The sequence below is a fragment of the Bos javanicus genome, chromosome 6 (assembly GCF_032452875.1).
Source record: "Bos javanicus breed banteng chromosome 6, ARS-OSU_banteng_1.0, whole genome shotgun sequence".
Classification (NCBI taxonomy): Eukaryota; Metazoa; Chordata; class Mammalia; order Artiodactyla; family Bovidae; genus Bos; species Bos javanicus.
In genome coordinates this window covers 36,520,222-36,535,595 of record NC_083873.1, presented here as the reverse complement: position 1 = coordinate 36,535,595, position 15,374 = coordinate 36,520,222, and the positions used below count along the sequence as shown (strand labels likewise).

The window sequence follows — 15,374 nt, the reverse complement described above, 5'->3', positions numbered from 1 at the left end:
TCCATGGTTTTAACTCAACCTTCAGACTTCAATCTGTTTTATGCCTACGCACTGCTTTTCAGATCATGAACTCCTTATTGGCAAATTCAGACTTAAATTGAAGAAAGTAGGGAAAACCACTAGACCATTTAGGTATGACCTAAATCAAATCCGTTATGATTATATAGTGGAATTGACCAAATAGATTCAAGGGATTAGATCTGATAGAGGGCCTGAAGAACTATAGATGGAGGTTCATGACATTGTATAGGAGGCAGTGATCAAGACCATCCCCAAGAAACAGAAATGCAAAAAGGCAAAATGGTTGTCTGAGGAGGCCTTGCAAATAGCTGTGAAGAGACGTGAAAGGCAAAGGATAAAAGGAAAGATACACCATTTGAATGCAGAGTTCCAAAGAATACAAGGAGAGATAAAAAGCATTCCTAAGTGATCAATGCACAGAAATAGAGGAAAACAATAGAATGGGAAAGACTAGAGATCACTTCAAGAAATTTAAAGATACCAAGGGAACATTTCATGCAAAGACAGGCTCAATAAAGGACAGAAATGGTAGGGACCTAACAGAAGCAGAAGATATTAAGAAGAGGTGGCAAGAATACACAGAAGAACTGTACAGAAAAGATCTTCACAACCCAGATAATCACAATGGTGTGATCACTCACCTGGAGTCAGACATCCTGGAATGTGAAGTCAAGTGGGCCTTAGAAAGCGTCACTACGAATAAAGCTAGTGGAGGTGATGATGGAATTCCAGTTGAGCTATTTCAAATCCTGGAAGATGATGCTGTGAAAGTGCTGCACTCAGTATGCCAGCAAATCTGGAAAACTCAGCAGTGGCCACAGGACTAGAAAAGGACTGTTTTCATTCCAATCCCAAAGAAAGGCAATGCCAAAGAATGCCCAAACTACAGCACAATTGCACTCATCTCACATGCTAGTAAAGTAATGCTCAAAATTCTCCAAGCCAGGCTTCAGCAATACATGAACCGTGAACTTCCAGATGTTCAATCTGGTTTTAGAAAAGGCAGAGGAACCAGAGATCAAATTGCCAACATCCACTGGATCATGGAAAAAGCAAGAGAGTTCCAGAAAAACATCTATTTCTGCTTTATTGACTATGCCAAAGTCAATGGCATAGTCATTTGCCATTTAATCACTGTGTGGATCACAATAAACTGTGGAAAATTCTGAAAGAGATGGGAATACCAGACCACCTGACCTGCCTCTTGAGAAAGCTGTATGCAAGTCAGGAAGCACCTCTTAGAACTGGACATGGCAACAGACTGGTTCCACATAGGAAAAGGAGTACATCAAGGCTGTATCTTGTCACCCTGCTTATTTAATGGACTACATCATGAGAAACGCTGGGCTGGAAGAAGCACAAGCTGGAATCAAGATTTCTGGGAGAAATAGCAATAATCTCAGATATGCAGATGACACCACCCTTATGGCAGAAAGTGAAGAACTAAAGAGCTTCTTCATGAAAGTGAAAGTGGAGAGTGAAAAAGTTGGCTTAAAGCTCAACATTCAGAAAACTAAGATCATGGCATCCTGTCCCATCACTTCATGGGAAATAGATGGGGAAACAGTGGAAACAGTGTCAGACTTTTATTTTTCTGGGCTCCCAAATCACTGCAGATGGTGATTGCAGCCATGAAATTAAAAGACGCTTACTCCTTGGAAGGAAAGTTATGACCAACCTAGACAGCGTATTAAAAAGCAGAGACATTACTTTGCCAACAAAGGTCCATCTAGTCAAGGCTATGGTTTTTCCAGTAGTCCTGTATGGATATGAGAGTTGGACTATAAAGAGAGCTGAGTGCCAAAGAATTGATGCTTTTGAACTGTGGTGTTTGAGAAGATTTTTGAGAGTCCCTTGGACTGCAAGGAGATCCAACCAGTCCATCCTAAAGGAAATCAGTGTTGAATATTCATTGGAAGGACTAATACTGCAGCTGAACCTCCAATACATTGGCCACCTGATGGGAAGAACTGATTCATTTGAAAAGACCCTGATATTGGGAAAGATCGAAGACTGGAGGAGAAGGGGACGACAGAAATGAGATGGTTGGATGGCATCACTGACTCTATGGACATGAGTTTGAGTAAGCTCTGGGAGTTGGTGATGGACAGGCAAGCCTGGTGTACTGCAGTCTATGGGGTCGCAATGAGTCAGACATGACTGAACGACTGAACTGAACTGAGTGCTTTTCCTGAGACTTAATGATTGCCTCTCTCATTTCCTTACTCAATTTCCTTACTTATTTTTGAGAAACATTTATCTTCTTTTTTCTTTGGATAACATGGATGTTGAAAGGTATCCAGACTTTTCCAGAAACCCAACCTACCTTTCCAGTCTTTGAACTGGAAGTCCTCCCGGTTATCCCAGCCTAAATCTCTCCCTGCTCTGCCACAGCATTTACACTCATGAGGGACTAATTCCATGAGCTGTCTTACACCCTTTTTATTTTTCTCTGTTTGTCTTTTCCTGCCCAATAATTTAATATTCCAAACCAGACTGTAAGCTGCTTGAGGGCAGTGACTGTTTTCAGACTTTGTCCTAACAGTGGCCCCCAATGCAGTCCAAAGCACATGGGCCCTCAATTAGTGTTTTTGAATAAACACATTTTCTCTATATAAATTTTGGTTTCTGTGAAGCAGATAGCACTGATTTTTCTTTTTTTTTTAGTGTTTCTTACAGGAACCGACAGAATTCAAGTAAAAGGTTTAAAGAATATGAAAATAACATTTCACTGTCCTGAAAATTTGAATGAAAAAGATCCCATAAGAGCACAGACATGTTTCAGTGTCCTCTACCTCCCTAAATATTCTACAATGGAAAGAGTAGAAGAAGCACTCCAAGCAGCCATCAACAACAAGAGAGGATTTGGCTGACCTACCTCACACTCTTTACCCCTTTTGGGAAATATTTTCAGAAATAAAATTAACTTAAAAATTAACATAAAAATCTTGCTGACTGTTCAGTGTGTTTACTTGCTTTTTTAGAATTCCTATTTTTGCTTGTAAAATGTATTGACAATGATATAGATTAGGCTGTTAAAACAAGTGCATTGAGAAACACAATGCATTGAGACAGCAGAGTTTTTTCTCATAAATGTCTGGGTAGTTTGTCCAGGGCTTAAGTGATTCTTCTCCCTCTTAAATTACTCTGGTTACCTAGATGAATTTTTTGTTGCAAATTTCAATGGAAACTTGCACATTTCTATCTTAAATATATTTATCACATTTGAAACGATTGACTCCTTTCTCCTCAAAACTCTTAATGAACTGCTAGGTTTTCTTTTTCGTGGCTGCTTTCCCATTTCTTTTTTTTTTTTAATGAAGCCTGGATGGTTTAAGGACATTAATACATGTTGATTTTGTTTGAAAATATTTATTATATAACAAAACATAGATATTCTGGAAAACAATCAGATGAATGCACTTGAAAAGTTTTTTTTTTTTTTTTAAAGTCTCTCACTGTTTCCATTGTTTCCCCATCTATTTGCCACAAAGTGGTGGGACTGCATGCCATGATCTTAGTTTTTTGAATGTTGTTTTTTTTTTTTTTAATTATTTAATTAGTATACATGTTGCATGCTTCTCTTATACTTCCTGACCTTAAGTGCTCGTCTGGTCATCTTTTCTCACTCTACACATATTCCTTCTTGTTGCTGTGGCATAGTTATTATGTCCATGCTGATGATCCCCAGATCTCTCTCTGTCCAACAGGAACTGACAATACAGCACCACAGCCATTTCTCCTACGTGGCCTGTGTCTGCCTGCATACTTCTCAGCTCCTTCATCTCAACATGTTTAAGAATATGATCATCTTTCCTGTATTCTGCAGCTTAAAATGGTACCACTAACACCTCCTTCAACCATCTTCCCTTCCTCCCTCTTATTCACCCCCACATTTAAGAAATATCAGGTTTTGACAATTCTTGTTTTTCATCTTCCTCTAAGCCCACTGCCAGTGCTTTAGTTCAGGCTCTTACATCTCCTGTCCCATCACTGCAGTCCTCTCTCAGCTGGTCTCCCTGTATCTAGACCAACACTGTCCAGTAGAACTTTCTGTAAGGCTAGAGACCTAGATGGGCTTCCCAGGTGGCGCTAGTGGTAAAGAACCTGCCTGCCAGTGCAGAAGACTAAGGAGAAACGTGTTTGATCCCTGGGTCAGGAAGATGCCCTAGAGAGGGCATGGCAGCCCACTCCAGTATTCTTGCCTGGAGAATTCTATGGATGGAGGAGCCTGGCAGGCTACAGTCCATAGTGTTGCAAAGAGACACGGCTGAAGCCAGTTAGCACACATGCAGAAACTTCAGTAGATCTGTACTGCTGAAGAAGATGGACTCCCTACTGTAGATAAGGTTTAGTTGTTGAATTTTGAAGAGAGAAAACTTTCATCGGTAGTAATGGGAAAAAGTGTTGAGCTATGCTGTCCAATAATTTGTAGCTATTTAACTGAGATTTAAAATTCCTTAGTCATTTCAAGTGTTCAGTGTCTACATGTGACTGGTGGCTACTGTATTAGTGCAAATGTGAGCACTTGCCACCTTAGGGGTCTGTAACACACAAAACCCCTGCAAATTTCCATGTTCTTTTTTCTTTTTCTAGGAAGTGTTTATCAGCTGCATACAGCAAGACAATTTAAAAATCAAGCAATAATGTTCATTAACACGGTTATTCTAGTTCGAAAATCCAACCTGATGTGCCTCTTGGTCCCCCACCACGGCCTTGCATATACAATGTACCATGTTCTAGTCACTTGTGACTAGCTCAGTTTCCTCAACAGGCCACAGTCCTATGTTTGTATGGTTTTTCTTCTGCTTGGAACCCTTGTCTCATCCCACTTCTACCCCTGCTGCTTCCTCACCTCCTGTCTTCAGTTCTACTTCCCTCTCTGCATGGGTTATTCCATTTGTCAGGATTCACTACAGCTATCGTGGCTGTCCAGTACATGCCATGAGAGTGAATTAAGTTTGTGGGATATGGCTATCTAGCTCAATGTCCCAACTAGTCTTTCAGTGTCCTGAGAGCTTACCTGCCAGTGAGTTGGCTGAGAGTGCCACCTAGTGGCTTGTGCGGAAAACAGCAGCCACTTAGAAATGGAGAATTTCAGTAAGCTGGGCAAAACTTAGAAAAGGGAACAGGACTTTCCCTCCATAACTACACATAGTAGTGAGAATCTACTATGGCTTGTGGCTGTAACAGGTAATTTTGTATTTCCTGCCTCATTTAAAACTCTACCAGGCCTGAAAGTTGGTCTCATTTCCATGTCACAGATGGGCAGGATGTGAAGTTCAGAGAGGCTTCCTTAAAAGCCCACTCTGCAGGAATGGAAGAAAATGAAAAGGTAAAGTAGGTCATGACAAGTCCTTTCTTGCTCCCTCAGGGTGGAAAATCCCCACGTACAAAGTTGGTGGCAAGGAGCTTATTCATAGGTCTTAAAGATGATCCCTGTCAGTGATGCAGTGAGGACAGCAGGGAGGCTCTGAGGAGGCAAGAGGTCCTGCCATTGTGAAGTCAGCTCATTATTGGGGCTGTGGGTAGGAATGAGTAGGGAAGAGTTCCAATTAGTGAAAGAATCAGGCAGTATTTCCATGATGGGTTTACAGTGCAACAATATACTTAGGAAAACACAAAGGTCATCAGGCTTGACTAAGAATTAGAGTCCAAGCATTTTGATATCTCATTCTATTTTTCCTGAAAATAGAAAGGATGAGTTTGCACAAAATAAAGCAGTACTATTACAGTGATTCAGAAGACAGACCAAAACTGCATTCCTGAGTGGTTTCAACTTATTGTCCGTTACTCTGGGTAAATCACTTAACCTGTGTGCTTTCGTTTCCTCATCTGTAAAATTGTTATATCACCCACCTACCCCTTAGATTATGAGATTTTATATGTGTAATATGTTTAGAATTGTACCTAGTGTATAGTTTGTACTATACAAATGACTGCTAAATAAATACTAGTGAAAGGATGGAGTTCATACTATAGTCCCCCAGGGCTTTGCTACTCAAGTTCCCTCTAATACGGTAAAATGCTTAGCTTGAAAAAGCTAAAATTGACTTTTTAGAATACAGTGCTTGTTTTCTCAGAATTGTTTCATTTACACTGACCACAGTGAAATTTGGAGCAAATTAAAGAGTAAAACCACTTCCAGAAGGGATGGGTCCCTCATTCAGTTTCTGTGTTATTTGTATATTGCCAGAAGAGTAATTTTTAAAACAAGACTTGTACTAGAGTATATACGTTGAAGTTACGCATTAGAAAACACATCTAAACTCATTTTAATTTTCTTTTGAAGGAGAGGAATCACTATCTCAAGTTTCTGTTAAACTGCTTTAAGAGTCTATTTAGAATCAATTAAAGTATATTCAGTTCTTAGGTTTCTTTGGGGTAACTACTGAAACATGCTGCACCTCTGAAATAGTTACTAATCAGCCTTGTTGGAAGTTCTGGAAAATCAGGAACTATTAATATGTCAAATGCTCATGCTCTTGTATCGCTAAGTAGGTCCATGGCAGGAAAAGGAACTGAAATGTGAGGCATAACATTAAACTCTAGGACATAATCAGCTATTTTCAAGTCTTTTCAACCCCATCTCTACCCCCAGAAGCACGTATTTTCCTGGGAAATTTTTCTACTTTGGGTTAGTTAAGTGTCTCTCTAAACATAGCCTATAGTTTGAAATTCAGACTATTTTACATTTCCCCTTTCTTAGAATCATACTCTTGTGACCAAAGGAGGGGGAAAAAACACAAAACTGCAAATTGCTTTATGGCAAGTGTCAATATCTTTTTATTTATTATTTTATTAAAATTAATGTAAGCATTTGATGCCAAAGAAATGATGGTGATTTTAAAAACTCAGAATTTTGGCAAGTCCATGAAATTTCCATTTTACTATAGTTTTATATCACATTAGTTCAAATGCATTTCTCTACAACTACTCCAACATAGCTCCTTCGGAATTATTTTAGTCATCGTTAACATGTGACATTACCAAAGCCTTTAATCTAAAATAAACATAAAATTTCAAAATAGTAATTTTAAATTATGAATGGGATAAGCCATCAAGTGATGGTTGGGGCTGTTAATTTCCAAAAAGACAGTTTGTAATGTTCCTTTTGATACTCCAGGTATAAATGAGAACCTTCAAAAAACAAGGGCAGAACCAAAGTACAATAAAGACGCCTCTGCAGCTTAAGCCTCTCATAGACCCTAGACCCCTGACAGAAAGCTAGGCAAAGCATCTCTCCTGCAAATTAAGCGGGTTTCCAGTATTCCCATGTAGACGAGCCTTCAGAGACAGGCACTCAAGCATATCTTTAGAATATACCATCTTGGCTCTGGCTGCGTTAATTATGCCTGAAGAGTTTAATTCCCATCCAAGTCCAAAGGTGGAAGAACACATAAACAGGTATGGTAATCGGCAAGAGCAGACTGTAAAAGCACAGACTGGTGGTGCTAGTGCAGCCCTGAGGGAAGTCGTCTTCCACAGAGGCTGAGTAAAACAGTCCTGCTAAAGATACCAGTGGAATCAGGACAGTCAGCATAGGAAGAGACAGAAACATTCTTCTCCACTTAATACCCGCCACTCTGACTTTTTAAAAGGTAGGTGGTATTTAGAATATTTAGTTGTGTGTGTTGTTTTTAAGTATGATCTAATGCTGCTCCACTTCTTCTTGCTTCTTATTTTGATGTGTCATCCTAGCTGCCTGTGGTATCATATTAGGAATCCCATCAATAATTGGATAGGCTATTCCTAACTCTTCATTAATCAATTCATTTGTCGATGCTTCATATCTGAGGGGGAAAAAAAACCAAAATGAATCATGGAAAACAAAATGCTTGGAAGAGCTTGATGTTCAATAAACAGTAACATTTATCCAATTCTAAACATGGAGTTAATCCAAGAAAAGCAGAATTAGACGGCTTTTCATTTTAAAAGCAGTAATAGCCAATTGTACTATTTCTCTTAGAAAATAAATCTCTTAATTGTTCCCATTTTAGTCAGTTTCTCTCTCTTTTTTTTTCACTTTATCCTCAAGCTATGCCTTAATTTTTAAAAATACCAGTCAGAAAAGATCTTGCCCTTTTCATCCAAATAGTCCTTCATTACTCTTTTCAACCCCAAACAATCCCCATTAATTTACTACTGGAACAGACACTAGAGGAAATTTCAACTTCTTCCTTTTACATGCTTAATAGAGCAGCCTTATTGACCCATTAAAAAGGAAACCACTGAAAAATCAAAATACACAAGTCTGAGAAAGAGAGGGCAAAAATGAGCAAACTTCAGAATGTTATGTCTGCGAATGTGCTATTTACAAAATTAGCCAAAAAGCAGATCAAGTGGTAATTTCAAGGTTTAAGAAAACTGAATGAGCAATATGTTCATTATGAAAAATATTCAGAAAGAGAAGTGAAAAAGATGAAAATAAAGATTACTAGCAATCCACCACCCAAAGACTGCTATTGATAACATTTCGGTGTTTACTAGTGTTGTGAATGTTCAGTTTTAGTAGCCTGAGACAGTAGGGCTGTTTACCCTCAAGACTCTGGGTTAAAGGTTAAGAAGGCCTTAAAACAAAACAAAAACACAACTAGTTGAGAACTAAAAGCCAAAGGGCAGCACACGTAGTTTACATGCTTAAGATCGTACACGGCATTTTCCCAAGAATCTGGAGGCTACTACATTTTTCATCATCTTGGCTTAAAAATCTGAATGCCTTGGGTTTCCAATAGTTCATAAACTTGGGTCTACGTGAGAAACACTAGCGGTCCTGTTGGGAAAATACACAATTGCTCAGGCCCCGCCTCCAGGCCTCCCTATTCGCCCCGCCCTGGGTGGTGCCTGGAAATCTGCCAGCAACGCAGGAGACAGGGCACACGGGTTCGAGCCCTCGGTGGGGAAGATCCCCTGGAGGAGGAAATGGTAACCCACTCCACTCTTCCTGACTGGAACATTACGTAGGCAGAGAAGCGTGGTGGGCTACAGTCCAAAGGGTCGCAGAGTCGGACACGACTGAACACAGCAGCAGCAACTGGCGATTCTAATGCGCAGCCAGTGAGTGACTAATCTATATGCGCCTCACCCAAGCCTGCGAGTCGGCGGTTGGCTTCAGAGGCCTCGGTTCCCCTCTGGTCTTCAGTCTCCCTTCCCCCCGCAGAGGGAAGATTTGGGAGCTGGCGGGCCCAGGTCCAAAAAATGGCAGCGAAGACTACCCAGAGTCACCTAAAAGACTCCTCAATGGCTGTAAACGGCCATGCGGTCTATCTGCCCACTCCCCTCGACTGAGGCCACGAAGGAAAACCCGCAGCGGGCGAATCTCACCTGAGCGGCTTCTTGGAGAGCGGACACACCAGGAACTCCAGCAAGGCCTGGTCGAAGGCGCGGGGCGGTTTCTCCGTCCTATCGCTCTTGTCTGCGGAAGGCCGCGAGCTGGACGCGTGCAGACACCTCAGGGCGACCGCGGACGGCGGCGCGCGTGTCCCTCGCAGCGCTGACGCGAGTCGGGCGCACACTCCACTCAGCATGGTCTGGCAGCTGCGACCGAGCACGTCCTCGGCCACCCGGGCAGCTCTAATCGATACCAGTGAATCCAGCCCCACGGGCCTGGCCCTGCCCCCCGGTGCTCTGGAAACGCTGTCCCCGACAGGTGGAGACCAGCGCTTTGGTTCCGAGGCCGCGACTGCTTTTCCCACGACACCGCTTGGTCGTTGACGGGCTCCGGAGACTCTGGGAGCTGTTCCTGCGCGTTTGCAAATTAGAAAGAAAACCAATGCTTAAGTGGAGGTGACTTGAGTTTTCACCGGAGCCTGTCACAGAGTTGCCAAGAAGCAAGTGGCCGGACCTCAAAGTCACACAGTGACTCTTGGACCTACGCGGTTATCACCAAAATGAGGTTTCAAGCACACTGTCATATTGGGTATGTTAAAAAACACTACTTTGTTTTTATGTAAATCTTCACCAAGGTTTCTATAACCTCGTGTTTTTTTTTTTTTTTAATTCTTTCATTAAAAAAAAAAAAAAGAATCTGAAAAGATTGGCTTAGTCCTTTTAGCCTCTAAGATGTCCATATTCTTACCCGGGGGAACTCACCCTGAACTCAGTGGATTAACAGTAGCACAACTGATCTGCTTCTATAAATGAGCTTGGAAACTTCCAGAAGTCTACGTAACTGCGTCTGTTAGTTAAATGAGTGAACCATTCAATGGATTTTTCACCCCATGTCGGCTTCTTAGTCTCCAAGGAAATGACGCAGATTTGATCTGTTTCTTATAGTGTAGTAGATAAGTTCTTGGGCTCTGGGGTTCATAGTTTACTAGTTGTATAACTCCAGCATATGCCCTAAGTCCTGCTTCCTTATTTGTATAATAAGATTAATAACTGTACATACTTCACTTACCTAATTTAATCCCCATGTGCAAATGCATGCAAAGAGCATTTTGAAAATTAATTTTTGCCTGGGAAAATTAATTCTCAATTAATGTTATCTACAATTATTTTTATTTTTCTCTATTCTTCCTAGTGCAGTGTACTAGGAGATTCTTTGTTACTCATCATTCTTTTCCCTCTTTTTTGGTAAATATTTAACCTTTTCTCATGTCATCGGGCTTTACCAAGTCACACTTGGAGTTCCTCAGAGATAGAGGTGGGAGTGAGGAATATAGAGACACAAATACAAGATTATATTTTCAAATTTCTCTTCCTCTCAGCAATGTAAAAGTGAAGAAACTTTTATTTTGCTTTTTCGCTCTTATTTTTGAAAATTCTTTGCATTATTTGATACTCTTTGTTCACTAATGCTCAGAAGACTTCAACCTAGGCAGTTGTCAGGTATGTAGCCTTGCTGCTGCTGCTAAGTCGCTTCAGTCATGTCTGACTCTCTGCCAACCCATGGACGGCAGCCCACCAGGCTCCCCCGCCCCTGGGATTCTCCAGGAAAGAACACTGGAGTGGGTTGCCATTTCCTTCTCCAATGCATGAAAGTGAAAAGTGAAAGTGAAGTCGCTCAGTCGTGTCCAACCCTCAGCGACCCCATGGACTGTAGCCCACCAGGCTCCTCCGCCCATGGGATTTTCCAGGCAAGAGTACTGGAGTGGGGTGCCATTGCCTTCTCCTATGTAGCCTTAAGAGGGCCTATTGTAAAGTCCCTATGTTACCTTCCCATTATTTCCTACTAGGGCAGTAGTAGGAATTAATTTTTCAGGTGTAGTTAGTTGATACCTAGGGAAGGAGTGAACTGTAGATATTAGGGTGAAATATGGGGACACAGAGGTTGACTTCTGCCAGCATTGAATGATCTCAGGCCTGGCTCAGAACCTTGACCCCTGTTGGGTAGAGCCAGGCACCCATGCTTACAACCAGCTTCATTAGCTTCAATGCACCTCACATGGCTGATAGATTCTGATCAACTGGGTTTTCTAACAACTCGATGCACATGAGTTTGGGTGATGGACAGGGAGGCCTGGCCAATGGCACCCCACTCCAGTACTCTCGCCTGGAGAATCCCATGGATGGAGGAGCCTGGTAGGCTACAGTCCATGGGGTCACTAAGAGTTGGACATGACTGAGCAACTTCACTTTAATTTTTCACTTTCATGCATTGGGGAAGGAAATGGCAACCCACTCCAGTATTCTTGCCTGGAGAATCCCAGGGACAGAGGAGCCTGTTGGGTTGCCATCTAAGGGGTCTCACAGAGTCGGACACGACTGATGTGACTTAGCAGCAGCAGGGAGGCTTGGCGTGCTGCGATTCATGGGGTCGCAAAGAGTTGGACACAACTGAGCAATTGAGCTGAACTGAACCAGTTATAAGTTAGTTTCAGTTTTCATCCACATAGAAGGTTTAAAGCAGATCAGTTTAACTTACATTAGTATTTGAAAAATGGAGAGTGACAGCAAAATATTGAAAATGTCTTCAAATTTAGAACACCCCAAATCAACATCCAGTATTTAAAGAACATCTGAGTGTGTAAAGCATTAGTCCAAACCATGTAAATATTAAGTTGTAAAATTTCCCTAAACAGCCCTTGATAATTAACTCATTTCTCTAACTCATTTCTGCATGTAGTATACAAAGCTGAAAACAGGTGACCGTATAGAATTGTAAAGTCACTGATGCTTTTTCCTGCTAGTGTGGCTATGATCATTCCTGTCACAGAGATCTGAACTCAGGTACCATATTAGCTATGTGACCTTGGGAAATTCCCTGCCTCAATCTTATCCTCTGTAAAATAGTATAATAATACTACTTACCTTATTAGAGTTGTTGAGGGAATTAAATAGAGCAATATTAATACAAGAAAAGCAGTTAGCGCAGGGGCTAGCATGGAGTACACATTTTAAAAATATTTATTCATTTGTTTGTTTTTGGCTGTGTCGTGTCTTCGTTGCTGTGTGAGCTGTTCTCTAGTTGTGGCGAGTGGGGGCTACTCTCTGGTTGGGGTACTCAGACTTCTCATTGCGGTGGCTTCTCTCGTGGAGCACGGGCCCTAGGGCATGCGGGCTTCAGTAGCTGCAGCTCCCGGGCTCTAGAGCCCAGGCTCAGTAGATATGGTGCACAGACTTAGTTGCTCCGCAGCATGGGGGATCTTCCTGGGTCAGGGATCAAACCCATGGGCAGATAGATTCTTTACCACTGAGCTACCAGAGAAGCCCCAGAGTACACATTTAAAGAATGTTATCAGAGCAGCATAATCTCCTATTGTGAGGAAGCTGGAGAAAATTCTGATGAAAAAGGAAAGTATCGGGTACCACTGGGAATCCAAATTTATACTTTACAATATGGATAATATTGAAACACAACTCTTGGGTTATCATATACATTAAAGGAGTTAGAAAACATAGGCAGAGGTGAGGCTAGAGTATATATTTTAGTAAAGTGCCATAAATGCCAAATTTGGGGCATTGATATTTGGGAATCTCTGATTCAGAGAGAGAGAGAAGTTAAAATCACTTTTCCACTAGATGGCATCAACCAATATTTGAACTAACATTTGTTCCCGCTTATACTTTTATTTCTGTGATTACAAATTTGTCTTTATTTTGCCAGTTGTTTCCTAAATTTGAAGACATCTGTTTAGGAATAAAGGGTCGGACATGACTGAGCGACTGAACAGCAACAAACATTTTAGGAACAAAAGTCACAAAAATTTTATTAGTAAGTTGCAATTGTAATGAGTTCATTAAAATCAAGGGTCTGACAGATAAATGTACAAAAAGTATGAAAAAAATCACAATTGAGAAAAACAGTTGATCAATAAACACATAATTATTCATCCTCAGTAGTAATGTAAGTTTCAAACATCAAAGAAGTTTCCATTTCTCACCTATAAAATTATAAATATTTTAGAAATGTAATTAATATTTGCCTTTCAATTATTAGTTTATTGAGTGCCCACTATGTAGCAGATACTGTCAGAGTTCTCCAGAGAAACAGAAATTGATTCTGTTGTGTGTGTGTATGTGTGTGTGTATACAGGGAAGAGTTTATTATGAGGAATTGGCTCACATGATTATGGAAACTGAGAGACCCAGGAAAGCCAGTGGTGAAATCCATTCGGAATCCCTGAAGGCTTGAGGGCCAGAGGAATGGATGGTATAAATCCTAGTCCAAGGGCAGAAGACAGATGTTCGAGCTCAAGCAGCCAAGTAGGAAGCAAAAGGCAGGAAATCCTCCTTCCTCCTTCTTTTTATTCTATTCAGACCTTCAGTGGATTGAATGATGCCCATCCACATCGCAGTGAGCTATCTGTTTTCCTGAGTCTACTGATTCAAATACTAATCTCATCTATACCTCACAGACATACCCAGAAATAATGTCTAACCTGGGCAGCCCTTGACCCAGTCAAGTTGACACAAAAAGTTAATATCACACTGCCCTAGAGGCTGGAGCTATCCTCTGCATACACTGTAATACAGTTTTTGAAAATAAAAACTCATCACAATACCAAAATGATTATTAAGTATAAGTAAAAAAACAAGGATACTAATTTTATTCATGAGTACAATTATATTTATTGTTTTATTTTAACACCAGAAACATTATGTATTGGGGTTTAGCTGATTAACAATGTTGTGATAGTTTCAGGTGAACAGTGAAGGGACTCAGCCATACATATGCATGTATCCATTCTCCCACAAACCCTGCTCCCATCCCTGCTGGAACATAACATTGAGCAGAGTTGCATGTGTTATGCAGTAGGTTTTTGCTGGATATCCATTTTAAATATAGCAGTTGTATACGTGACCTTCCCAAAGTGCCCCCGCCCTGGCGACCATGAATGTGTTTTCTAAGTCTGTGAGTCTCTTTCTGTTAGTCCAATTATTTTTTTTAACCAAGAGTTTAGGGATAGAAAAAAAGAATAAAAATCAATTATTGATTGTTGTTAGGTTGTTGGGATATTACTAAATTGTTCTTTCATTGTTTTTTCTCTTTTGAATTATTTCTTTAATAAAGTAGTTTTAAACTCTAAGTATTACCAGTTAATATTTGAGGTTAATCATTATAGATGTGTATCTTATTTCAAAACTATTGATTCAGTCAGTGAATATTTATTAAGCACTTTCTGTATTCTCAGTATTATAATAGGAGGTAAAAAGAAGAGGCATAAAAATGTGAAAGATATGATCCAAATTATGGACTTAAAAAGTTCATGATCTTAAGGGCAGTATATAGCATAGGATAAAGTTAACTAAAAAACCTGGTTTATACATGATGCATTTTTATGTGTTTATTCAGCATTTGTTGAATTTGTATTGTGCATCAGGTACACAAAGGAGGGAGTGATACCTGTGCCTGATGGAAGGGCTGAGGGAGTATCAGTAAAGTATGGGTTTTATAGACTATCAAATTACATACTTAGGTCTAAGGAGACACCCATTTTAGCCCCTTTTATAATCTCTCTTAATCCATGAAAACAAATTTTAATTTTGCAATGAGGATATAGATGGTTACTGGCAGAGATGAGTATGACCAGCTTCCATGTTTTCTCAGTGGTAAAGAATCCACCTGCCAATGCAGCACATGCGAGTTTTATTCCTGGGTTGGAAAGATCCCCTGGAGGAGGGCATGACAACCTATTCTAGTATTCTTGCCTGGGAAATTCCATGGACAGAGGACCCTCGTGGGCTGTGGTTCATGGGGTTTCAAGAGTTGGGTACAACTTACAACTGAAAGTTGTATCTAGCCTAGAGGAGCTATCCCACGTTGAAGGTCAGGAAGGGCGGCAGTGAGGAGATACCCCTCATCCAAGGTAAGGAGCAATGGCTGCGCTTTGCAGGAGCAGCCGTGAAGAGATACCCCACATCCAAGGTAAGAGAAACCCAAGTAAGACGGTAGGTGTTGCAATAGAGCA

The 15,374-nt window shown here is 40.8% G+C and overlaps 3 protein-coding genes across 5 annotated transcripts in view; 2 read left to right on the top strand and 1 right to left on the bottom strand.

The window, feature by feature from the left end:
• HERC5 (HECT and RLD domain containing E3 ubiquitin protein ligase 5) overlaps positions 1-2,967 on the top strand; it is a 45,211-nt gene extending 42,244 nt beyond the window's left edge. For both annotated transcript variants that reach the window (XM_061419706.1, XM_061419705.1), the window contains one exon: positions 2,689-2,967. In XM_061419706.1, coding sequence (XP_061275690.1) covers positions 2,689-2,894 — 206 coding nt within the window. In that variant the 3' untranslated portion in view covers positions 2,895-2,967. The remainder of the gene's footprint in view (positions 1-2,688) is intronic.
• The window catches only part of PYURF (PIGY upstream open reading frame), an 88,116-nt gene extending 78,358 nt beyond the window's left edge, over positions 1-9,758 (bottom strand). The window contains exons 1-2 of one of the 2 annotated variants that reach the window (XM_061419714.1): positions 9,346-9,758; positions 6,784-7,814 (exon numbers count right to left, since the gene is read on the bottom strand). In XM_061419714.1, the coding sequence (XP_061275698.1) occupies positions 7,673-7,814; positions 9,346-9,548 (345 nt within the window). In that variant the 5' untranslated portion in view covers positions 9,549-9,758 and the 3' untranslated portion in view covers positions 6,784-7,672. Of the gene's footprint in view, positions 1-6,783; positions 7,815-9,345 lie in introns of those variants that run through there. The other variant, XM_061419713.1, reaches the window with a different exon arrangement.
• Positions 9,759-9,852: 94 nt separating this feature from the next.
• HERC3 (HECT and RLD domain containing E3 ubiquitin protein ligase 3) overlaps positions 9,853-15,374 on the top strand; it is a 197,541-nt gene continuing 192,019 nt past the window's right edge. Inside the window, exon 1 of the mRNA XM_061419703.1 lies at positions 9,853-9,940. The gene's annotated coding sequence lies outside the window, so the exon portion shown is untranslated. The remainder of the gene's footprint in view (positions 9,941-15,374) is intronic.